Source organism: Pelophylax lessonae (assembly GCF_965119305.1).
Source record: "Pelophylax lessonae genome assembly, chromosome: 2".
Lineage (NCBI taxonomy): Eukaryota > Metazoa > Chordata > Amphibia > Anura > Ranidae > Pelophylax > Pelophylax lessonae.
Window position 1 is genome coordinate 213,071,731 of NC_138769.1, and position 27,121 is coordinate 213,098,851.

At 40.7% G+C, this 27,121-nt stretch overlaps 2 protein-coding genes across 2 annotated transcripts in view; one reads left to right on the forward strand and one right to left on the reverse strand.

Moving 5' to 3' along the window:
- Nucleotides 1–27,121, forward strand: part of KDM6A (lysine demethylase 6A) — a 794,872-nt gene that overhangs the window by 35,626 nt on the left and 732,125 nt on the right. The window lies entirely within an intron of this gene.
- The window catches only part of EFHC2 (EF-hand domain containing 2), a 149,965-nt gene that overhangs the window by 2,069 nt on the left and 120,775 nt on the right, over nt 1–27,121 (reverse strand). Inside the window, exons 11-14 of the mRNA XM_082247559.1 lie at nt 21,602–21,735; nt 11,373–11,570; nt 5,571–5,663; nt 2,250–2,349 (exon numbers count right to left, since the gene is read on the reverse strand). Coding sequence (XP_082103685.1) covers nt 2,250–2,349; nt 5,571–5,663; nt 11,373–11,570; nt 21,602–21,735 — 525 coding nt within the window. The remainder of the gene's footprint in view (nt 1–2,249; nt 2,350–5,570; nt 5,664–11,372; nt 11,571–21,601; nt 21,736–27,121) is intronic.

The window sequence follows — 27,121 nt, forward strand, 5'->3', positions numbered from 1 at the left end:
CTGAGGAGGGTGGCACCGTTGAAGCACTGTCCTTGAGTTTGCATAGACCGCGCGTCTATCCCAGACTGGTGACTATCCTTTTGAGCGTTGGAGAAATGGTTTATTCTATTGCACATACTTTATAGCACACCTTTATGGTGCCCCCCTTCAAAAAATAAGCCTGGTTTTTCCTGATTTCTTATTCTAATTCAAATCCCACATATCTTGTAATAATTTATGTGCCTGCATTAGATCTTTAAACTGCTCATATTCAAGTTGAAACTTTACAAGTGATTTATTCATGCCAGAATGTATTATTTTAAGAAAATGTATGAAAGACAAAGTGTGCCCAAATGCTGACTTACCCACAAAGAACTGCAGGACTGCCTTTTATGACATTATTGCATTTTTCAGAGAGAGCTTAGTGTATGATTTGGGTTATTTACTGTAACTCTCGGTCAAAGGCTCAGCTAGGGATTGAGGCAGACGGACAGCATGACATAGGCTCTGCCCTCCTGCTAGAATTAAAAGGAAATGCAGGATCTTTTCAAGGTTTTTTTTTTTTTTTTCAGATATGCATGTAAAAGAAAAATTCAGCACTTCAAAAAAAAAAAAAAAAAAATTAAATAGGTGCTCCTTAAAATAGTAATTGAATTTCATTCTGTTTATGCAGATAAGAGGCAAGCGCCATCAACACAGATTTTGTCACAAATTTACCCTAAAGCAAAGTATTAACCTTAGGTCATGCTAGGTAGGGAGGATAATTAAAAAGTAGGTTTGTTTTTCTTTTCAGGGAAAATGCCACATAGTAATACAACTAGGCAGCTAGCATATACCTGGTTGTAGTAGATAAATTGGTATAATTAGGACACTGTGTGTTATGCTGCAGTTTATATATGGCCCACGCGTATTGTAAAATGCATTCCAGATGACTGATATCATAACAAAAAGCTTGCCATGTATTGCCACAGTATGGCACAATGATTATATTTATATTTTTATACTGTTTTTATCTTACAGAAACCCAATTTCATACTTGGTCTCACATTTGTGACAATAATAGGTTGGAGAATCCTAAAACATCTGATATCAGTTGTCATAGTTGTGCACTACAAATACTGTACAATAGAATGACTTACATTCATTCCTATCTACTCTCACAGGCTGTATATTTTACACCATGCAGCTAATACATTAAACTGTTACTGAATCATTGTGTTTCTTCTTCTTTCTCTACATTGAAAATCTCATCTATAATTTTTATATTGTTAAAAAAAAAAAAGAGAACCCCAATTTTAGACTTGCTACTTTCCCATCTCTAGGAAAACATTGATTTGGTATACACTGTGTGCACAATTATAAGGCAAGTTGTATTTTTGAAGATTTTTTTCTCTATTGAACAATTACAGTTCTCTCAGTCAATCCAAAAAGGTAATAAACCTCAAACCTGAATAATTAAGAAAGTAAAAGTGAGGTTTTGGCTTTCTTTGGAGAATATCTATGTGTGCACAATTATCGGGCAACTATTAGTGTGCACAATTACTTTGCAACTAAATGGAAAACAAACATTTTCCAAACTCACTTATTTATTTTCATCTTGCCACACACATAGTCAATCCACACACAGAATAAACCCGCAATCAGGTAAAGGCAATCTATTTGATTTGAACATCCGTATTCATGGAAAATTCTATGTATAGGCCGTAGAGAGAGCAACAGCCGTAAATATATGAGAAGTACATTAACTGATGCAGCCCATGCAAAACTTGGTAACTCATCATAATAAATTAGGTCTGAAGAAATTAAATTTGCCCAATACCTGTTGCGTGGATGGACACCTTAAAACCCAATGGGATCCCATGGAATTTTGAAATAAAAAACACAGCTCTTGCTGTCCCTCGCAGACCCACCCATTCTATGATCCAGAGCTGGTTTCATTTGGGTTCAACAAGCTCCAGTGCCCATTCAACCTATTTTCTGTGAATGCAAAGCATTATGGGCAAACCCCAGGAGGGAAATCATCATGACATTCCACAATCACAGTAAAATGATGTAGAGAAGAGTGCTGATGCCATTATGCCAGCCCCACTCTCCGCATCATTATGGACCACCAATGACCACCACCTCACTTGAGTGGCCTGAAGACTTCTGAAAAAGTATAACAAAATAACACAGAAATTACAAGTAAAGGAACAGAGGAGAAGTTTGGGGGGGGGGGCATTGAAGGCTAGAGGAGGCTGTATATAGGCTTTAACATTCTTATGGGTTACCTTAATTGGTGTAGTTAGTCTTGCTGGACTTGGATTTTCTCGCCAGTTAAGGCCTGACACCAATTTCATATAATTAATTTCACCTCCACTTTCTTCATGTCTGCACAAACCAAACAACATATATTACATGATGAGATACATGACTCAGACAAAGCTACTACATTTTTCTACATGTAATTAATTGGAGTATTCAGTTGTGGATGTTGGCATAGCCCCAACACGGAGACCATTACATGAACATTACAAAGATTGACATTACAGTTTCTTTATTTTCAGATTTAGTATCAGTCCCAAAAACTTCACAAACTGGAACCACATGTGGAATCTGTGCAGTTGCGGCTTACTACATATATTTTGTTACATTTGTTGACATGGTGAGTTTGTTACACTGATGGGAGTCTGGTGTGTCTTTGTACTGTTTTCATTCTATCATCACTTCTTTTCTGTCCCCTGCTGAACCATGTTTTTGTAATATTCCATGCTTTTACATAACGAGACAACCATTTGGTCATCCTGTCCCATTTCACAAAACATTATGACTTTATTGTGAACCATAAAGTAAAATGAGCACTTCTGTATGAATTGCCATGAGCCTTGTAATATGGATATTATATACAGTGTGCACTGCAAGGTTTATAGTGAAGGATGTGGATGTAGTATGCTTCCACTACAAGCATTAAAGCTGAGCTCCAGGCAAACCAATAAATACACATTCAAAATACAACTGAAGTTTTAGCTGCCAAAGTATTTGTAATTTAGTTTGGCAAGTCCTGGGATTTATGCAGCCCTGCCAGACAGCAGTAAGGTTGGTGACCTCACTATTCTCTACTGCATTTGAGCAATACAATTTGGACACTTCCTTGTCCCAACACTATAACTGGACAAAGAAGGAGCACTAAACTGATTAAGCTACCTCTTCCATATTTCTTTCTTTCTATCTATCTATCTATCTATCTATCTATCTATCTATCTATCTATCTATCTATCTATCTATCTATCTATCTATCTATCTATCTATCTATCTATCTATCTATCTATCTATCTATCTATCTATCTATCTATCTATCTATCTATCTATCTACAGTAAGGAAAAAACGTATTTAATCCCCTGATCATTTTGTACGTTTGCCCACTGACAAAGAAATGATCAGTCTATAATTTTATTGGTAGGTTTATTTTAACAGTGAGAGACAGAATAACAACAAACAAAACCAGAAAAACACATTTAAAAAAAATATATAAATTGATTTGCATTTTATTGAGTAAAATAAGTATTTGATTCCCTATCAATCAGTAAGATTTCTGTCTCTGAGGTGTCTTCTATACAGGTAATGAGCTGAGATTAGGAGCACTCTCCTAAAGGGAGTGCTCCTAAACTCAGCTTTACCCGTATAAAAGACACCTTTCCACAGAAGCAATCAATCAATCAATCAATCAGATTCCAATCTCTCCACCATGGCCAAGACCAAAGAGCTGTCCAAGGATGTCAGGGACAAGATTTTAGACCTACACAAGGCTGGAATGGGTTACAAGACCATTGCCAAGCAGCTTGGTTAGAGGGTGACAACAGTTGGTGCGATTATTCGCAAATGGAAGAAACACAAAAACACTGTAAATCTCCCTCGGTCTGGGGCTCCATGCAAGATCTCACCTCGTGGAGTTTAAATGATCATGAGAATGGTGAAGAATCAGCCCAGATTCACAAGGGAGAATCTTTTCAATGATCTCAAGGCATCTGGGACCATAATCACCAAGAAAACAATTTACAACACACTACGCCATGAAGGACTTAAATCCAGCAACGCCCGCAAGTTCCCCTTGCTCCAGAAAGCTCATGTACAGGTCCATCTGAAGTTTGCTAATGAACATCTGAATGATTCAGAGGAGAACTAAGAAAAAGTGTTGTGGGCAAATGAGACCAAAATAAAGCTCTTTGGCATCAACTCAACTCGCCGTGTTTGGAGGAGGAGGAATGCTGCCTGGGACCCCAAGAACACCATCCCCACTGTCAAACATGGAGGTAGAAACAATATGCTTTGGGGGTGTTTTTCTGCTAAGTGGACAGGACAATTTCGCTGCATCAAAGGGACGATGGACGGAGCCATGTCCCGTCAAATCTTGAGTGAGAACCTCCTTCCCTCAGCAAGGGCATTAAAAATGGGTCATGGGTGGTTATTCCAGCATGACAATGACCCAAAACACATGGCCAAGGCAACAAAGGAGTAGCTTAAGAAGAAGCACATTAAGGTCCTGGAGTGACCTAGCCAGTCTCCAGACCCTAATCCCATAGAAAATACATGGAGGGAGCTGAAGGTTCGAGTTACCATACATCAGCCTCAAAACCTTAATGACTTGGAGAGGATCTGCAAAGAGGAGTGGGACAAAATCCCTCCTGAGATGTGTGCAAACCTGGTGGCCAACTACAAGAAACATCTGACCTCCGTGGTTGCCAACAAGGGTTTTGCCACCAAGTATTAAGTCATGTTTTGTGAAGAAGTCAAATAATTATTTTCACTTATTAAAATTAAAATCAATTTAGAACTCTTTTGAAATGTGTTTCTCTGGATTTTTTCACAGTTTTTTTTTGTTTCTGATTATTAAAATAAACCTACCATTACTTTTTTCCCCTCTATCTATCTATCTATCTATCTATCTATCTATCTATCTATCTATCTATCTATCTATCTATCTATCTATCTATCTATCTATCTATCTATCTATCTATCTATCTATCTATCTATCTATCTATCTATCTATCTATCTATCTATCTATCTATCTATCTATCTATCTATCTAATCTATCTATCTAATCTCTTTGTCAAATTATACACTTGATTATGTGCTAATATTACAGTCACCATTTTAAAGGATATCTCCAGTCAAGAAGCCAAAATACACAGCTGAAACACATAGAGGGTTTGCTTTACCTGAAAAAAAGTTTGTAAAGTAATGCACACTTTTTTGTGATCCACCTATTCCTATTGAACTACATAGCTAAGTATCAGGAAAGTGTCAACACTTAATAGATTCTGCAGCTCTGCAAATTCTGTGTCATTGCCGCCTACTGCTTGCTATACTGATGATACCCATCCTGAGATCTCTACTTTTTCCAAGCACAGGAGTTCCTACGCCTAAGCACTTTAACTGCAGGTTGAGTCTTTATAAAGGCAAGTACCATAGCTGAACTCAAAAATGATATTATGAATTTTGAAAGAATATGTAAGTGTGCTTGTTTTCTCATATTCACATAGAAATATTTTTTAACTGTTTTTGCAAGTGACACATTTCCAAACATGTCCTAAATATGACAATGTTACTTACTTTTCCAATATAACTCGTAGGATGTCATCGGCTAAAGGTAGTTTGAAGGCTTTGCAGATAGTTTTCGTTTCTTGGAATGGAAGCAAACCTTTTCTTTAAAACAAAAATGAAAGAAGTAGGACATGAACCTTTGTTGTTAACATTTTCACAACATACAAATTAAACAAAAAATTTACTACAACATACATACAGATAACATTTTCACAACATACTAATTAAACATGTAGTGCTACCCCCATAGGAGCCACTTTAATACTCTCTCTTGCTTTAACTCTTCAGCCAGGCAAACAATATTTTCCACAATCAGGAACACACTTAGGCTTGTTTCTTGAATAATCAGTCTAGGGGTTGGGGTTGTTTTTGATGTTTTATTAAGAACTTGGATAGGGAAGGGTAGATAGTGGGATACACCAGATTAAACTAATTACAGGGAGGACAACTTCTTCAACTTGACTGTGGAATTCCTACTTGAAGCAACATGCACTCTTGAGCAAGTCTTCTATGGGACAGATAGACTATTGTTCTTCAGGACACTAACCAGTATCCCCTTTCTGCTGCACCCAGTAGCTGACTTTCCTAGCACAGAGGGGTAGCCTACAAAAGCACAAGCCTCTTGATCTTTGGTCTGAACTCACATGAGTCGCATCCCAATCATTCCAGGCATGGCTCCCCTCATTCAGCTCTTCAGAACATGTGGGTCAACTCTCCACCTTCCAGGCCTCCAGGCTGAGGATGCATGGCTGCTGGTGCTGAGGAGGGCAAGGCACTTCCTCAGCTAGATTCTCCTCTCCAGGCAAAGACCACTTCCTGTGTCTCTTCACTGAATATAAATACCCCTTTCCAGCATGCATAGGGCCCTATGCCTGCAACTGGATGGAATGGCATCCATATTCATGGCACTGATCTGCATGAGTCATTCCTGTCCACCCAGCAATTTCCAAAACAGCCTAGATACAGATGAGTCAATGCAAATTAAGTAACACTTGTTAAACACACAGAACTACCTGGCTGCACCAATTCAGTCTCCAGGTTAGGCAGGAAAACTATTATAGTTTACCTTAGTTTCCTTTTAAGCAGGAGACCACACTATACTAGCTATATACACCCTAGTAACCTACCTAGGAGGGTGCTACAAACAAAAAAAGTTACTATACCTTACAACAAACATACAGATATCAAACAACTGCAAAGTGTGATTCAAGACCCTAATTGGGCTCCTACAGTCAGTTTTTTGAGGTCCCCAGATTTTAAACAAATTTTTTACTTTGTTGAGCTGCATTGTGTTATAGTGTGGAGTGTGTCAGGTATGTAGACAAATATATTAAATGTGTAATCTGTGGGCTCATATGCGTGGTCCAGGTAACCTAACCTAAACTTAATTAGAGTAGGTGTATGACAGATTTGGCCATGCACCATGCTAATCATATCAAGACTGCAACCATATGCAGAGGCAGTATTTGTTTTTAATCCAAAAGGTCATCTGCTGAACATAACATTTTGGAGCAGGCCGTATACATCCTAAGTATCAGTTAAACACAATTTAAATATTAATTATTCCAAAAATGAATCTAAAAATTAATTATTCCAGTAATCAGTACATGTATTCACATTCATGCAGATAAGAGTTGGGGTATCTGCGTTTGATGTCAAATTTGAAACCAAAAGAATAACAGTACTAAAACTATGTAGAAGCTCCCATCCCAAAATATAGTATATCTCCTTTCAGCCTAGCCAGTGGACTGTAGCCTTTCTTCATTAGGCCAGAATGGAGAAGCCTTCTTCTTGCAAGCAAGCAAGCAAGCAAAAAGATGGCTTCCCTATTGAGGCCTACAGTAAAAAAGCTGTGTGTAATCCATTGACTCACCCAGAGGTGGTTTAGATCATTGCTGAAGGAGGAAGTTGCTGGTTTCTCTGATGTTGGAGAACTATTTGGAATAGGGAAGGAAAGGGGGAGAGGCAGTTTCCCCTTAGTTGTTTACAAGCACTTTAACCACTTAAGCCCCGGAGGATTTGGCTGCTAAACGACCAGAGGGTATTTTGCGATTCGGCACTGCGTGACTTTAACGGACAATTGCGCGGTCGTGCGACGCTGTACCTAAACGAATTTGGCGTCCTTTTTTTCCCACAAACAGAGCTTTCTTTTGGCGGTATTTGATCACCTGTGCGATTTTTTGATCACGCGCTATAAACAAAAAAAGAGCGTAAATTTTGCAAAAATAGCAATATTTTTCCCTTTTTTTTATATGAAATTCCCCCCAAAAAAAATGTAAAAATCAAAATTTTTTAATATTTTCGGCCAATTTGTTTTATGCTACATATGTTTGGTAAAAAAAATCGCAAAAAGCGTATTTTGATTGGTTTGCGCAAAAGTTATCGCGTTTACTAACAAAGGGAAAGATTTTTGTCATTTTTGTTGTTTTTTTTTTTAACGCGTAATGGCGGCGATCTGCGATTTTTTTTGCGGTACTGCGACATTGCGGCAGACAGATCGGACCCTTGACTGACATTTTTGACACTTTTGGGGTTACCAGTGACATTTCTACAGTAATCAGTGCTATATATATGCACTGTTACTGTAAAAATACACTGGTAGTGAAGGGGTTAACTTTATTTGAGAGGGAGGGGCTGTGTGTGTCCCTAGGGGCGTGATTCTAACTGTGATTGGCTGTGGCTTCAACTGTATGCAGAGTGATCAATGGATCTACATAGTAGATCCATGTGATCCTCTCTCATACAGAGAGGAGAATGACAGGCAGCTTGTTTACACAAGCTGCCTGACTTTCTCCCTCTCCCCCGCCGATCGCAGAGTGGCCGGCGGCGATCGGGTCCGCCGGTCACACGCGCGGGGGGGTCCGTGACCACGCGGGAGCGGGAGCGCGCCTCCGGCGGCGCGCGCTCGCTCCCTAAACCCTCACAGGCGAGCGACGTAGACCTACGTCACTTTGCCTGTGAGGGGCTGACCGCCGCCGTAGATAGTCGTGCGGCGGTCGGCAAGTGGTTAAAAAGCAGGTGTGGTTCCTAGATAAAGTTTTCCACTTCTCTCCCCTCCTCAGAACAAAAACAACCCTGTTATTGAATTCAGGTACTCAGTGGGAAGGTCAACCCGTTGCATCAAAAACATCCTAATACAGGATATACAATATCTCACAAAAGTGAGTAAACCCCTCACATTTTTGAAACCCTCCTGGGCATGGAGTTCACCAGAGCTTCACAGGTTGCCAATGGAGTTCTCTTCCATCCTCCATGACGACATCACGAAGCTGGTGGATGTTAGAGACCTTGCACTCCTCCACCTTCCGTTTAACGATGCCCCACAGTTGCTCAATAGGGTTTAGGTTTGGAGACATGCTTGGCCAGTCCATCTCCTTTACCCTCAGCTTCTTTAACAGGGCAGTGGTTGTCTTGGAGGTGTGTTTGGGATCGTTATCATGTTTGAATACTGCCCTTCGGCCCAGTCTCCAAAGGGAGGGGATCATGCTTTGCTTCAGTATGTCACAGTACATGTTGGCATTCATAGTTCCCTCATGAACTGTAGCTCCCCAGTGCCGACAGCACTCATGCAGCCCTAGACCATGATACTCCCATGGAGGGGGAATATGTCCCCTCCCACCACCTGTAAGAACAAACAAGCGGCTGAACAGCCACTATGATTGTTCTTACGGTGAAGAGAATCGCTGGCTAAAAAAGGCAGGCATCATTCAGGTATCCCCACTCAAAGCCCAGGACATCATATGACGTCCAGCGGTATGGAAGTGTTAAACTTGCAGGGATTTCCTTTTACTTCCTGTTTGGAAAAAAGTGGTTATAACCCTCCCTTGCTCAATCCAAAATTAATTTTTATTTTCCTATATAGGCGATCACTGGGTTACAAACATCCGTAGTTCGACTTTAACATGTGGTGTTGACTCTCAGATCTCCGTTCTCTGGAGACAGGACAATTATTTCCTACAAGGGGTCAAAATGCATTGGTGATAAAGTGGTAAAGAAATCCAAATGCACAGGATGTAAAACAAGCAGTGCCTTTTAGAAGATCTTACATGCTGGCTCCATGTAAGCATGGCTCTGAGGTCTTATTTGTTCTGAGAGAGGTAAAGGGGTAGACTTGGGTAAACCCTTTTTACCTCTCAATGCAAAATATATCTTGTAATGGGAACTAGCAATATTGGGTAAGTTACGAATAACCCTTGAAATATTTTTTAGGACTCAGGGAATTCCTAGTGAAAGTGATTATATTTGCATGTCATGGTTTATCACTGGACCTCTGTAGAAAATTGTTATTTCTGCAGGTCAAGGTACATTTAAGGGATCAGTAAGTTTAAAACAGTTTAAAAGAAAACAGAGAATATGGCATACTGAATGTACAATATCTGTCTCTTACAGTGGCTCAACACCATCCTGCTTCATACCCTCCAAACTAATTTACAATGATAATAAAGTAAAGGAACAGTAATAATAATAATGAACAGAAAATAAAAGCACAGACAATGAAAATTGTAGTGTTCCTTTATGCTAATGGTCAGTTGAGAAATGCTCTCTTACATTGGAGGTGAGTGGAAAAATGCCCCATTTCAGTGGTGGTCAGTGGGAAAATGCTCATTAACAATGATGGCCAGTAGGGGAAGAGCACTTTACATTGGATGTTAGTGGAGACATTCCCTCTTTAACTGGAAATCAGTGGAAAAGTACCCCCTTACATTGGTGTCTGTAGAAGTGTCCCCTACCACTGGATGTCTGTGGAAAATTCTACCTCTTATAGTAGTAATGGGTAGAGATGAGAAAATGTGTGTTGAGCTTGGTTTGTTGGAAATTTGTTGAACCCATTATTAAGTTCCAAAATCATGAACTTAAAACCAAACTTGTGAAATCTATGTTTATGAATGAATCTTGAAAATCAACCCAACTGCTATCCAAACCCAAACCTTATCCCCAGTGGTGGTATTGGTTGGAGATCAATCTGCCACTGTTCAAGCAACCTCTGGAGGAACCCTGGCTGAGAAAGGCTGATTTAGACAGATGAGTTCCTCCTGTTTTGAACTGTATTGTAACTGTATTGTCTTCCCTCACATTGTAAAGCGCTGCGCAAACTGTTGGCGCTATATAAATCCTGTATAATAATAATAAACAATGAGGTAGTATTTGTGAAACAATTGTTAGGAAATTGCCGATATCTGTGCTAGATTACCCTTAATAAATGGGTTTATATCTTTGTATTATTTGGCTAACAATCTTGGTACATTGGCATATTTCATAAATATGTTTCTGGTAACCAGATAAATGCCAGTTACTTTAATATAGGATGAATTATTGATCGTTTTAAGTACAGTATTTTTTCACTGTTTCATGCAGTTTTGAGGCTTGATAGATATCTACTGGCTTGACACTTCTTTTATTCTGTACAAATAAATGAGGGATTAAATTGTCCTTGTGTGCACTAGAATTCATTTTAGTGTATTCTTTCTGAAAATACAGTAGATTTTATAAACGGTTGCACAAATATCGAGCTCCATAAAAAAAAAATGCTACTACTGTCTTTTTATTCTACAAGGCTTCTGCATTTAGAAAATATATTTACATGTGTGCAAAAAACTAAAAAAAATGTCTCTAGAAGTGCTTAGGTGGTAGCCTTCAGCTACCATATACAAGAAGACGCAAATGACAAAAGGAAGGTTTCCAGTGTTTTTGAATGTTCACTTAATAAATGACTTTGTAGTGCACACAGGATGCTGACTCAAAATTCAAAACCTATTTGGGAGACAAAGGTTTCTGACTCCCTACATATATAATCTCTGACAAATTTTTTACCTTTCGCGGTCATTATATACAAAAGCATCAGTGAGTTTGCTGAAGTTCTCAAATGACTTTTTCTTCAGCTGTTCTTGGGCTACAGCCATCAGAAGGCCTAAATCAACCTCTGGCTTCTCACGTACACTGTAGTAGCGTCCGAGAGTCATTATTTCATGTTCTGTGAGACTTCTCTCAGCAATATCCACCATGACATTTCTAGAGAGGTAAAAAAAACAATTAGTTCCGAAAGGGAAAAAAAGCAAAGAACTATTATAAACTATGGAGCAAAGCTATAAAAGTTGCAGCCAGAAACATATCACTCAAGCTTATAATTTGTTCTACATTTTTCAAAATATTTAAGTAGTCAGGTGTAGAAAGGAAAAGTTGAAAGGGATAGAAAGTATATATGAGGACACAGCACAAGTATAAAACTGATATTTATATTAGCTTATATAGTTCCTAAAACAGTTTTCTGTTTTAAAAGAGCGTGCAGTGCTCTATAATCTCTGTTTACATCTATGGTTTTAAACCCACTTAAAGATCAGTACTGTTCATTACTTAAAATGACTTTCAACAAACTCACTACGGGTGTTGAAGAAACATGTACAGACCCCTTCACATTCCATCAAACAACTGTCTAACAATCAATGATGGTTACAGATAAAAAGCTTTGTTTATAAAAATTGTGGCAGGCTGAGCAAAATATCAAGCGTATGATATTAAAATTGTAAGCTCACATGAGCAGGGCCCTCCTAATCCTATTGTATTGTATTGTAACTGTCTCCCTTTTTTAGAAAAAAAATACTGCACAAACAGTTGGCGCTATATAAATCATATGTAATAAGAAAAATAAGGTTTTTCAGTTATTCAATTTTTAGTATGGGGGATATAGTCTCTGTTTCTTAAATGGTTGTTTCAGGATGATTTGGGCTTGGTGATTGTTTTGAAGTCCAATACAAATTATAATGTTAACATACTAAGGGAAAAAAAGTATGTGCATAAATTGCATTCCATTGCATTTATAACATGTGGATGAAACAGCATGCAATAGAAAGGTATAGAGGGCTGAGTGTAAAAAAGAGTAATGAGCTACTGTGTATAATAAGGAGGTACAAAACACTGTAAAATACATGTATGAACCACTGCTTTTATTATATTAGTATGAAAATCTGCACAAAGATGGGGCCTAACCAGTGCACCAAAGAGTTGAGTAAATACATGCCAATACTTAAACTTTGTTATATTGTAGAAGTTCAGTTGACACCCTTGCATATGTTGCTGGTCAAGCACTTCTTCAGACAGAAGAGGGCTCTGTTTATCCATAAGGCACTTTCCAGTAACAGGAAATCAAGCCTTTAAAGAGGACATATTGCCAGAGCAGCATGTCCCTTAGAGGGAGCTGATATTGCTTGGTCACACTGCAATCCTTAAAAGTCCCTGTAGATATCTGGCTGCCAGTGGGGGACTGTTCTAGAAAGCTGACAGTGGAAACACACTGTGATGAGAAACCTATTATTTCCCTCCTCAACAGTTACCTTTCCCTAATACAATTTCTACTCCTTAACCAGTGGGTTCTGTTCCTATGTCCCTATTTTAGGCTAGGTTCACACTAGGCATGCATTTGCTCGGACACAGCAGCCCATTCAATTGAATGGGCTGCTGTGCCACGTGAACCACAGAAAAAAGCTGCATGCACCTTGAAAATTGAAGCCATAGGGAAACTGCATGGTCTGTTTGACTATGCGGTTCCCGCACCTGCGATCAAGGCAAGGTTGCGTGCTGACATGCCTGGGGGGGTGGGGGGGGGGGCATGCAGAATGAATGGCAGCCCCGCGTGTCTCATAAAAGCAGTGCGATTTGGCTGCAGGTGTGGGAACCGGTGTGATTACTGCACCCGCAACCAGCCCACAGATTGCAGTCAAGTGTGAACCAAGCCTTACTCTGCAGGCACACCAAATGATGCAGAATCTATTTATGGAGTCAAGAAGGCCCAGAACTCATGGGGTTTTGGTATCCAATACAGCAAGGATACCCCCCCCCCCCAAAAAAAAAATGACTAGACCCTTTGAGTCTGATATGGATTTAAAAAGGGTTCCTCATGCAAAAACAAAAAAATGCAAAAAATCTATACCATACTCTTAACCAAAGCATGCAGCCTGCATAGCCAGCAAAGGGGTGGGCAGGCCTGTGTTCCCCCCTCCCGAACCATACCAAGCCACATACCCTCCCAATAGGGGGGGGCACCATATCCCTATGTTAATGAGGATAAGAACCTCTATCCTAAAAACCACGCCTTGGTCATGGGGGATCTGCTAGTGGGGTGCTTATCGTAATCTGGAAGCCCCAGATACTGGCCCCCCTACATGAATGAGTAAGGGGTACATAGTACTGATTCTCAAAAAAAAAAAACTGCAACCTAGAAAAAAATACCCCAAATGTTTGACAAGTCCTTATTAGAAAAAAATTATAAAAATCCCCCAAAAAGTCCCCCTCACTGTAAATTCATCATTAATTTGCAATGCCCGCCATCCTCCAACTCGCCAAAACTAACTCCTGCTGAGTGACAGCTTCCTGAGCTGTCATCAGCTATATAAGGGAAGGGGTGGGGATATTGATGACATCACTGACTAAATATGGCCATGACCAGGGATTCCTAGCCATGTAAGCAAACATGCGGATGACAGCGGCTGTTGCTAGGGATGCAGCGGATGCCAGCACTCACTGCTTCCTTAAAGCATAACTCCACTTTTGTTGAGAAAAAAATATTCTCCTCTGGGTGATCTATGTACATTGCAAGGTTTATAAAAACCTTTGTTGCAGATTCCTACCTTTTGTTATTCTGAAGAAATCACTGTTTGTTCCTCTGTGCCTCTGTGCTGAGTGGGTCTAATGGGAGTGCTTTCATAATTATCAATCAGCTGTGCAGCTGCAGAGCACTAATGAGGAAATATGCTGAGCCTGCATCCCTTTAGACGTGTTCCTATTGGGAGTATCTCACCAAAAAGGACATTTTGTTTGCAGGGGATACCTGAAATCTGACTTGTATCTTAGGCAGACTTCTGGGAAAATTGCTAAGCCAATTATACAAGCAGGAAATTATGTTTCTGGGGGGTGGTCAGTACACATTTTGTGTACAGAACAACTCCAGGTAGCCATATTGCAATGCATTTTCAGAAAAATACAGCGGCTGCAGATTGAAAAAGAAAGGTAATTTCTAATAACATTCAATTATAATATGACTTGTGTTGCAATTGTATATGCTATATTATTCATGCTATTTTTTTCCATACGAAAGTGGAGTTACCCTTCAGGCTGGGTTCACACTGCCGCACCGAGCAGCTCACAGCAGGGGTCTGGTGCGTCCCTGTTTCAGGTTTGATTTCAGTCCGAATTGTTGGCTGAATTCGGACCTGAAACAGACCAGAAGATGCACCGGACTCCTGTGCAATTTGCAATGCAGCCGCTCTGGAGATATGTGAACTGGCTCCATAGAGAGCAGGTCACAATCTCCTGACATGCAAATTAGATGCGGGGAAATTCGCATTTGCAGTAGTGTGAACCCAGCCTTAAGGACAATTGACAGGAGAAAGTCTAATATAGAAGAAATACCGCTACTATATATGATGCACAGAAGGGTTTAAGCAGTTTGTTTAGTGTTTTGAACTTTTTTTTTGTTGGCAAATGTAAGTCAGAGAGGGTTGGCGGACACTGAGCAGTTGAAAAGATGAATCAGCCTGGTAGCAACATTTGTGATAAACTGGAGTAGGGGTAGTATGTGTAGAGCTAACCAACAAGAATGGAGTTGCAATAGTCAAAGTGAAAAATAACAATTCAGTGAATTAGCAGTAATGTAAAACAAGGAGAGAAATCCATTAGGAGGACCAAAAAAGAAGCCTAGAAAGGAAAGTAGTTTTGTCACTGCTCCCTCAATCATCATAATGCTCTAGATCCAGCTGCTGCTTCTCAGCCCACATTGAAAGCAGCAAAAGACACAGATGGTTGTGGAGGGAGCTGAAGTGTACAGAAGCAGCAGTGACAGGCGTACTTAAGGTCATAAAGTTAGATTTGATCAATGGTGGTGCTTTAGAATATCTGTGCATTGACTGGCTAGTTCAGGAATCCTCAAACTACGGCCCTCCAGCTGTTGCGGAACTACACATCCCATGAGGCATTGTAAAACTCTGACATTCACAGACAAGACTAGGCATGATGGGAATTGTAGTTCCTAAACAACTGGAGGGCCATAGTTTGAAGACCCTTGGTTTGTTATCCAAAAATCAGAATGACTTTACACAGAAGATAATATACTACAGTATTCTAAGCAAATGTCATTAAGATACTTTAACCACTTAAGCCCCGGAGGATTTGGCTGCTAAACGACCAGGGGGTATTTTGCGATTCGGCACTGCGTGAATTTAACGGACAATTGCGCGGTCGTGCGACGCTGTACCTAAACGAATTTGGCGTCCTTTTTTTCCCACAAACAGAGCTTTCTTTTGGCGGTATTTGATCACCTGTGCGATTTTTTGATCACGCGCTATAAACAAAAAAAGAGCGTCAATTTTACAAAAATAGCAATATTTTTCCCTTTTTTTTATATGAAATTCCCCCAAAAAAAATTTAAAAATCAAAATTTCTTTAACATTTTCGGCCAATTTGTTTTATGCTACCTATGTTTGGTAAAAAAAATTGCAAAAAGCGTATTTTGATTGGTTTGCGCAAAAGTTATTGCGTTTACTAACTAAGGGAAAGATTTTTGTCATTTTTGTTGTTTTTTATTTTAACGCGTAATGGCGGCGATCTGCGATTTTTTTTGCGGTACTGCGACATTGCGGCGGACAGATCGGACCCTTGACTGACATTTTTGACACTTTTGGGGTTACCAGTGACATTTCTACAGTAATCAGTGCTATATATATGCACTGTTACTGTAAAAATACACTGGTAGTGAGGGGTTAACTTTATTTGAGAGGGAGGGGCTGTGTGTGTCCCTAGGGGCGTGATTCTAACTGTGATTGGCTGTGGCTTCAGCTGTATGCAGAGTGATCAACGGATCTACATAGTAGATCCATATGATCAGCTCTCATACAGAGGGGAGAATGACAGGCAGCTTGTTTACACAAGCTGCCTGACTTTCCCCCTCTCCCCCCGCCGATCGCAGAGTGGCCGGCGGACATCGGGTCCGCCGGTCACACACGCGGGGGGGTCCGTGACCACGCAGGAGCGCGCCTCCGGCGGCGTGCGCTCGCTCCCTAGACCCTCACAAGCTAGTGACGTAGCCCTACGTCACTTTGCCTGTGAGGGGCTGACCGCCGACGTAGATAGTCGTGCGGCGGTCGGCAAGTGGTTAAAACTTTACTACTAAGTCGTAATCATGTCACAAGCATGCCAGCCTACTCAATATAAGCTCAGCCTATGCTGTAATTCTTAAAATCCTCAAATCACATCAGTTTTCTTTCCTTTGCAAAAGACAAGTCTTTTGCACACATGCAGAAATATACATAGAACATTATGTTCTGCTCCACCTTCTACACAGCATGTCTTCTTCTGACACTGGAGCACCGCACAATGTGAGGCTCACACAACGTTCAGGATGCCAGAGAAGGACAGAAAAAGAAAGCTGGTTACTTAAAAGAGGAAACTGTCTTTGTAACTGAGCCAAGATGAATTTGAAAAAACTGTACAAGCACAATGGCCTGTTCAAGAAGATTTTGTGAGCTATTCATATAGTCTACATTGCCACCCAGAAGAGAAGACCTGACCTAGCCAAATATTTGTTGCACATATTATGTTTTAACACATAAAGTATTGTTGCATGTGATCATAGCCACAGCTGACAACTTATGGGGCATTTGTTTCTTTTCCTGGTTTTTCCAATGACATGCAGAACATCAAGTGATTTTCAATCTACAAACATTCTCTTTAATTGGATAAATCCAAAGGTAGAATGAAGTAAATTGGTTCTATGCACTTTTAAATGTCCAAGATCGAGTCTTTCTAGTTTGGTATAAAATCCAGGAAATCAGCCTGCACCATCTTCAGTTATAGATTCAAAGCTATTGACACAGCATGAAAAACCGTGAAGGCTGGCAGATGTTTCCATCTGCATCATGGCCCATAGCCCAGCAGCAGCTGTAGCTAATCCTGAAATCTGTTTGCAACCATTTAAATGAGGGCAGACATAACGTCAGAGATCCTCAGGACCACCGGCATAAGTAAAAACTTTTTTGTATTACCACGGTTAGGATAAAAAATTAACTTTGTTAACAAATCACAAATGCGTGCAGCTAAAATTCCAGAGAATTAATATTGACTGCATTTATTATTTTATTATATATAATAATTACAGGTGCCGTCAGTTTACACAACATATTACATTAATATTACACATCACTCCCTGCCCTCACATACATACGCTAGGGCCAATTTTGACAGGATCCAATTAACCTACCAGCATGTCTTTGGAGTGTGGGAGGACACCCATGCAGGCACAGGGAGAACTTGCAAACTCCATGCAAGTAGCGCAGTGGCTGGGTTTCTATTCGACGACCCTAGTGCTGCTAGGCGGAAGTGCTAACCATTGTGCTGCCCCATTTAAATCCAATGTAAGAAAAAAGTTTGTGTAACACGTTAATTGTCTTAGTTTTGCCAGTGTGAGGTTTATAGATGGGAACTCTTTCTATGCTCACATGTCTTAGGATTGATTTACTAAAGGCAAATAGACTGTTAATTTTCCCCACAGCTTAATTAATGAGGTACATTTCTGCTGACATTCCATAATCTCTTGCTAACTGTAACTTCCCTTGCAAAGTGAACAGCCTATTTGCCTGTAGTAAATCAACCCCTGCTCTTTTAATTTAGCTCTGAGAGAGAAGACTTGCACAGAAAGATATATAATAAATGCATTGCAATGAAACCTACACTCATGAATTTTCTGTTTGCCCCCACCAATGGTGCCCATTTACAACCAAATAAAAATCTTAAAGGAGTTGTAAAGTCAGAAGGTTTTTTATCTTAATGCATTCTATGCCGCAGCCCCATTGGCTCCCACAGCTGTCAATAAAAGTCAGTTAGCCAATCAGGAGAGAGAGGGGGTAGGGCCGAACTGCAGCTCCGTGTCTGAATGGACACATGTAGCTGCAGCTCGGCTTGGGTGCCCCCATAGCAAGCTGATTGCTGTGGGGGCACTCGACAGGAGGGAGGGGCTAGAAGCAGCAGCAATGAGGGACCAGAGAAGAGGAGGAACAGGGCTGCTCTGTGTAAAGCAAACTGCACAGAGGAGGTAGGTATAACATGTTAGTTATTAAAAAAAAAAAAAAAAATGAGACTTTACACTCACTTTAAGCCTCGTACATACAATGAGAGTATCGGATGAATAATCATCCTCTTTTTTTTTTTTTTTGCATGCTAGTCTCAAATCAAAAATGAAGAGGTTACTAAAGTTACAAAAATTCTCATACCAGAGAATACAACTTCAGAAGTGATTTAATGCGTCGTATTGTATTGTAATGTATTCTTTTGATTCCCAGCATGCGTGTTCTTGCTCTTCCAAAGTTTTTTGGACGAATACTGTACATATTAAACAAAAATTGTATTCTCTGGTATCGTACGAGAAATTTTTTTGTGTTTATCCCTTCAGATAATTTCCAGAAAAAGAGTCGCTCTCAAAAGCTGTGTACTAACTATGTCTGGTTTACAGAGTTCTAGAAATCAGGTATCATTTAATAACAAAGCAATTAATAGGAGCTTGATATCAGTACTGCTGAATTCAGTACTTAAAACAAATTCCATGATGTAATTAAAAGCAGAAACTTTTGAAGGGGTATAACCCAATGCTATTTGTTTATAAAAAAAAAAAAAAGTATGTTACTAATTTCAATTACAATGTTTTAAAAGTAACACTTTGATTTTGACTGACTTTGCATTTTATCTAGAAAGGTACAATTAGTGCTAATAATGTGCAACTGCCTACTGAAGGCAATTACAATTAATGTTCCAGTAGCTATACGTACACAGGCTAATGAAAACTAATCTTTGATTAGTTGCAGTGGTTTACTGCACACCATTGCTCTGTGTACTGTGTTTTAGTAAATACGTTTAGGTATTCCCAGTATAGAATTAAGAAAATAATGTAAATGTATACCTAAAGGCATAAAACTCTACTGATGTAAATAAGAAATTTAGGTTAGACATGTACCTAAAATCTAAGTTCACCTAAAAAAATAAATAAAACATGCACAGTGCACCTGTGGTCAGTGGATCATGGGTGCAATGTCAGGTTCCTGCAAACTCTTCCTGCAGCTCTCTGCCAATGTCAATGTACAGGCTTTCAGTTGGAGAGCTAGAGAAAGTGTCAATAATTATGAGTTGCGCTGTTTACTGATACACTCATATTCCATTGAAAAGTGTAAGTCTGCTTGCCTCGGGGGATGGCGGGATTTGTAGTTCATTCATTTACAGAGCTCTCTGAATGAATGATATGGTTGTGTGGGCAGTGGAAGCAGGAGAGGAAAAATCCCTGGTGCCACACATCCATGGTGGTAATAAGAGAGACAACACACCAGACCATGCCCCCATTGCATTTCACTCCGCCCCCCGAAGCTTAGCCATGGAGATGGTTGTGTGGGCAGAACCCCACAATTTCAGAAGTGACAGCTTTCACAGTTAAGCCACTCTGGGGTGGGGTTTGTTTACCAACATAAATAACAACCTAAATACGGGTGTAACATGTAACACGTTGCTAAAGCTGGATTTACCCTTTAAAGGATAAATTAATCTTTTAACAAAAAATAACAATTGCACATTTTTTTGCTGGTAAAACATGTGCATTTATTATCTTTTATTTCTGAAGCCTCTGAAGCTTTTCACCAGCGGTCAGTGGTGCCATTCAGGTCTCCTGCAGACTGTCAGCACATCTGTGTGGCCGTATATCCGTACGGGCAAGCAGGTACAACCTGACAGGAAGAGAGAATGAACTACCACAGCGCTCTACAGCGCCATGGTAGTTCATTGAAAACTACAAGCTGACAGCTGTAAAGACAGAGGACTGTGAATAAATGATGCGGCCGATCGGTTGAAGCACCGCTTGGGCATGTTTTTTTTTTTATTGTGACAGCTAGTGGGGGAGAGAAGATCTCGCTAGCTGTCAGATTGGGGAGCCAGGGGGAGAGGGGGGGGCGGGTCCCTTCATAACATGTTACATGTTACACCCTAAATATGGATGAAACATGTAACATGCTATGAAAGATGAACTTATCCTTGAAGGGTTGACATGTATGCCAAGCCAGTTTTGGCTAGAGTAGGGAAGAATTTGAATCCCTGCTGGGTTTTTATTGTTGTTCAGGGCTTTGTTGGAAAGACCTTTAGCGTTGGACAAAATAGGGACAGGTCATCAACTCTGTCAGGTTTATTTTGTGTCCCTGCAAGGGACTTTCACTCTCTCTGCTTGTCCTAGCGATTATTGCCACTGGGACTAAGAGGGAGCGAAAATCCAAAATTTTGAGTTGTCACTGAAACATTCTGATCCTCCAATGGTAACTCTTTTTACAATAATGGCTGTCCAAGAAAATACTTCACTTTTGAAAGATTTGCTCTTGCTTCTTGATGGTTTTTTTTTTTTTAACAGGAAGTGAAGAAAAATGTTCCCAATGGGACACAAATTTAGAAAAACCAACAGGGGTTTCAACTCTTACCTAAGCTAGAAAACTGTTTTGGTTTTAGATATACTGTACTTTAAGAACATTTAAATTAACACTTGAGTGCAGATCTACTTTAAGCATTTACTCTAAAACTTGCTAAAGATACAGACCTTTTTTTAACAACGGAACATCAGACAAAAAAACCCAGAGATGTTAGTAGGTGGTCAGAGATTTCAAACTGATGACATTTAGGACATATATATTACATGTCAAGTGCTACATGTCCCAAAACAAACAAGAGTTATAGTTATGCACTTAGGAAGTGCAGCTGTGAATACACAAGAACAGACTGGTGCTGTAAGGAAGACGATTAATTCATCTCAAGGCTTCCTAAATCACGCTGATAGATCAGACCTCTCAGCACGGTCTTCTAAATAGAAAGATTGTGGAAACCAGAGTGATGCAAGTGTAACCTTTGTTGCCTTTCTGGTCACCATGAAGTCATCACACACATAGTGAAAGCATGCTGGGATAGATTCCTCTAAAAAAAATGATAAATATAGCACACACTGGAAAAGCACAGCCATCTTTTACATTCACATTCCATACCTGAAGGTTTCATACGTCGTCTCATGTCTGTTTCCAGGGTCATTAGCTGCGAAGAGTTGCTTGATTTCTCTGGACTTTGATTCACCAATATTCCTTAACTTCGTTATAATTGAAGCTATGTCTGACATAGGAAACTAAAACAGAAGAAATTGTTTAGTTTATTAGGTTACATACATTAGTATGTTTAATGGGTCATTTATAGAACATGACAACCATTCATAGACATTAAAGCTTTTAAAGTCAACACGCTCTTGCTGGACAGAACTACAGGTTCACGTTAATGCCCAGTATTCCCCCTGCATATAGTCATCTTTTCTTCATTTAATATTATTATTATACAGTATTTATGTGGCGCCAACAGTTTACGCAGCGCTTTACAACTTGAGGGTAGACAGTACAAACACAATACCAGAGATGTATAAAGTACTGGAGACCCAGACTTGCGTAAAAGTACAAGTGCTCTATCAAAAGCACCACACTTAAGTAGAAGTACTAAAGTATTTAACATTAATTGTACTTAAGTATAGCAAGTAGTTTATTTTAAAATTTACTACTCAAGGGCCCCCCCTCCCATTTTAGATCCCCCTTAGAGCAGGCCAGGGTCCCCCTCTCATTATAGATCCCCTTAGAGCAGGCCAGGGTCCTCTTCCCTTTACAGATTTCCCTTAGAGTAGGCCAGGGTCCCCCTCCCATTATAGATCCCCCTTAGAGCAGGCCAGGGTCCCCCTCCCATTATAGATCCCCCTTAGAGGAGGCCAGGGTCCCCCTCTCATTATAGATCCCCCTTAGAGCTGGCCAGGGTCCCCCTCTCATTATAGATTTCCCTTAGAGCAGGCCAGTGTCCCCCTCCCATTATAGATTCCCCTTAGAGCAGGCCAGTGTCCCCCTCCCATTATAGATTCCCCTTAGAGCATGCCAGGGTCCCCCTCCCATTATAGAGCCCCCTTAGAGCAGGCCAGGGTCCCCCTCCCATTATAGATCCCCCTTAGAGTAGGGCAGGCCAGGGCAGGTCCCTCCCCCCATTGAATAGATCCGATCCCCTTAGTGAGTGACTTGACTTCAAGACAGTTCTTACTTCTCCTACCTTAGGCTGTCTCATGTCCTCCAGCCTCTCTCTCCACAGTCCCCAGTCTAGTCCCCCCTGCTGAAAGAAGAATATATTCCTACCTCAATCCAGTTCTCCCGCACTGGGTGGCCGCACTGCACAGTGCCCAGAGACAGTCTAGTAGTCTAGACTCTAGTAACTCACAGTCCCTTCCCCAGCCAGGGCCCAGAGAGATCACTCCGCAGGCAGGTGTCTCTCCTCTCTCGCCACCACCACTTCACTTGAGAGCTGAGCGGGAGGCGGGACTCGGGGCGAGTTGAGGGAGGGCAGAGGCGACAAGGCTCTGCCCCTGAGTCATCACATCGGGTTGGGGATTGGTCGTGACTTGTGAGTCTCAGAGACAGTGAGACTCGAGTAAAAAAAGTCAGCGGCGGTGCGGGTTTGGAATGGAATGATTTGTAACATTTTTATAATTGTAACAAGTAATTATGCAGCACATAAAAAAATATCGGCGTAAAAGTATTAAACTCATCGAAAATATTTACTGAAGTAAAAGTGGAAGTAGGAGAAAAAAATTATAATCTAGTAAAGTACAGATACCGCCTTTTAGTACTTAAGTACAGTAGTGAAGTAGTTCTACTTCATTACTATACATCTCTACACAATACACTTTAATGCAGTAGGAATCAGAGGGCCCTGCTCATTGGAACTTACAGTCTAAGAGGAAGGGTCAAGAGATACAAGAGGTAATAACTGTGGGAGATGTGCTGATGGAGAAATAAATGTACAGTTGTTAGGTGGGGGCCAGAAAGGCTTTTCTGAAGAGATGAGTTTTCAGGGATCGTCTGAAAGTAGACAAAGTAGAAGATAGTCGGACAGATTGGGGTAGAGCATTCCAGAGGATGGGAGAGGTTTGGTAGAAGTCCTGAATGCGAGCGTGGGATGAGGTGACATGGTAGCTGGCCACTCTGTTTGGCAACAGAAGTAAAAAGAAATATCCAGTACTCCCAGGTATAGTATAATGTAATTGTCTACCTTCTTCACATGTGAAAATGCTTGTTGATTAGTCCAGCACTGTCACATGAAAGTGTGGGAGAATCCTCCACCCTGTGTAAACAATTGACTGGGATCAATCTGCAGATTGGGCTTCTACTGGCAGTTAATGGAGCATCAGGGGAGTGACAGAAAGCAAATATGAGATGCTGTGGGGGAGCATTAAAGTAAACCTTTTGCTTGCCCTGCATGCTCAAAGCACAGGTTCATCTAAAAGGATCAGTTTACCCAAAAATTTAGTTTGAGAAAAGTTTAGTTTAGAGTCAGCCCCTGGTTTCTTACATTTAGGTATTTATTTATTACAGGCACTTATATAGCACTGTTAATTTACGCAGCGTTTCACATATATATTGTCACATCAGTCTCTGTTCTCTTCGAGCCTACAATCGAAGGTCTCTAACTCACATTCATACATAAACATACTAGGCCGATTTAGCCAAAATCCAATTAACCTACCAGCATGTCTTTGGAGTATGGGAGGAAAGTGGAGAACCAGGAGGAAACCCATACAAGCACAGGGAGAACATGCAAAATCCATATTTATCTTTCACACTCCATATCAAGATTTCCATAGCCATATTTTCTGACATGTTTCCTACCTACGTGGAAATTTTGAGTGTCCCTGTATATCTTAGTATACTCCGTTTCCCTGCTGTTTTCTTTATAATAAAAAAGAGCCATTATAATGATATTGACACATGTACAAGGCAAAAAAAAATTGTAAGATCAGAGACTCAGCAATACAGGGAGTGCAGAATTATTAGGCAAATGAGTATTTTTGAGGATTAATTTTATTATTGAACAACAACCATGTTCTCAATGAACCCAAAAACTCATTAATATCAAAGCTGACTATTTTTGGAAGTAGTTTTTAGTTTTAGCTATTTTAGGGGGATATCTGTGTGTGCAGGTGACTGTGCATAATTATTAGGCAACTTAACAAAAATCAAATATACAGTATACCCATTTCAATTATTTTTTTTATCAGTGAAACCAATATAACATCTCAACATTCACAAATATACATTTCTGACATTCAAAAACAAAACAAAAACAAATCAGTGACCAATATAGCCACCTTTCTTTGCAAGGACACTCAAAAGCCTGCCATCCATGGATTCTGTCAGTGTTTTGATCTGTTCACCATCAACATTGCGTGCAGCAGCAACCACAGCCTCCCAGACACTGTTCAGAGAGGTGTACTGTTTTTCCTCCTTGTAAATCTCACATTTGATGATGGACCACAGGTTCTCAATGGGGTTCAGATCAGGTGAACAAGGAGGCCATGTCATTAGCTTTTCTTCTTTTATATCCTTTCTTGCCAGCCACGCTGTGGAGTACTTGGACGCGTGTGATGGAGCATTGTCCTGTATGAAAATTATGTTTTTCTTGAAGGATGCAGACTTCTTCCTGTACCACTGCTTGAAGAAGGTGTCTTCCAGAAACTGGCAGTAGGTCTGGGAGTTGAGCTTGACTCCATCCTCAACCCGAAAAGGCCCCACAAGCTCATCTTTGATGATACCAGCCCAAACCAGTACTCCACCTCCACCTTGCTGGCGTCTTGAGTCGGACTGGAGCTCTCTGCCCTTTACCAATCCAGCCACAGGCCCATCCATCTGGCCCATCAAGACTCACTCTCATTTCATCAATCCATAAAACCTTTGAAAAATCAGTCTTGAGATATTTCTTGGCCCAGTCTTGACGTTTCAGCTTGTGTGTCTTGTTCAGTGGTGGTCGTCTTTCAGCCTTTCTTACCTTGGCCATGTCTCTGAGTATTGCACACCTTGTGCTTTTGGGCACTCCAGTGATGTTGCAGCTCTGAAATATGGCCAAACTGGTGGCAAGTGGCATCTTGGCAGCTGCACGCTTGACTTTTCTCAGTTCATGGGCTGTTATTTTGCGCCTTGGTTTTTCCACACGCTTCTTGCGACCTTGTTGACTATTTTGAATGAAATGCTTGATTGTTCGATGATCACGCTTCAGAAGCTTTGCAATTATAAGAGTGCTGCATCCCTCTGCAAGATATCTCACTATTTTTGACTTTTCTGAGCCTGTCAAGTCCTTCTTTTGACCCATTTTGCCCAAGGAAAGGAAGTTGCCTAATAATTATGCACACCTGATATAGGGTGTTGATGTCATTAGACCACACCCCTTCTCATTACAGAGATGCAAATCACCTAATATGCTTAATTGGTAGAAGGCTTTCGAGCCTATACAGCATGGAGTAAGACAACATGCATAAAGAGGATGATGTGGTCAAAATACTAATTTGCCTAATAATTCTGCACTCCCTGTAAAGTCTCTATTTTAGACATAAACTATCAGGTGGGTTTAACTGCCCAGCATCTACCACACAATAACAGTTTTTTCACAAATTCTTTACATTCCTTAATTACTGCAATACAAAGTAAGTTCTCATTAAAACTCAATGTAATGCATTTCCTGTCATAGGCCTTTTCCTTTTTTACCACTGGTACATGGGTTGGATTCACCATACATCCTAACCTAATACTCATGCAAGGATCCCCAATGGAGTTAGTTTCTTTGGTTTTACATAATAAAAGGATTGGTTTGTTGTGCGTTACCAAAGCAGGGGCAGGCTTTAAGGGCCCATTCATACTTTTTGCATGTGTTAATGTGTGTCTTCTTTTTGTACATGTACATGTTACAGTTGCCCATTCGCCTAAAGCAGCCCTTAAGCACTTGTCAACAGCGCTATAGCCAAATGACAGCTACAGTGTGGATAGCCAGTTCTGGGAAGGCGTCATATGACGTTCTCCCATGATCGAGTCCATGTTCCTCCAGACACAGCTGATCACAGATCAGGGTATAGAGCCAATCAGCAGCTCTTTACCATATGATTAGCTGTGTCCAATCACAGCTAATCACGTTGTAAACACAACCTGGTTATCGGCATTCCTTTCCTCATGCTGACAGCGTGAGGAGAGGAGATAGGGGAGACAATAACAGGCTTGTATAAAAGGGACATCGACACTGATAATCAAGGCACTGATGATCAGTGTCTTGATTATCAGTGCAGTCCAAACAGTGCCCACCAGTGCTGCCAATCAGTGCCCATAAATGCTGCCAATCAGTGCCCATCAGTGCTGCCAATTAGTGCCCATCAGTGACTCCTCATCAGTGTCACCTATCGGTGCCCATCAGTACCGCCTATCAGTTCCCATCAGTGCCACCTATCAGTGCTGCATATCAGTGCCTATCATTGCCGTCTATCAGTGCCGCCTATCTGTGCCCTTCAGTGCCACCTATCAGTTTCCATCAGTGCCACCTATCAATGCTGCCTATCAGTGCCGCCTCATCGGTGCCTCCTTATCATTGCCCACCAGTGCCACCTCATCAGTGCAGCCTATCAGTGCCCATCAGTGCCGCCTCGTCAGTGCCCATCAGTGCCGCCTCATCAG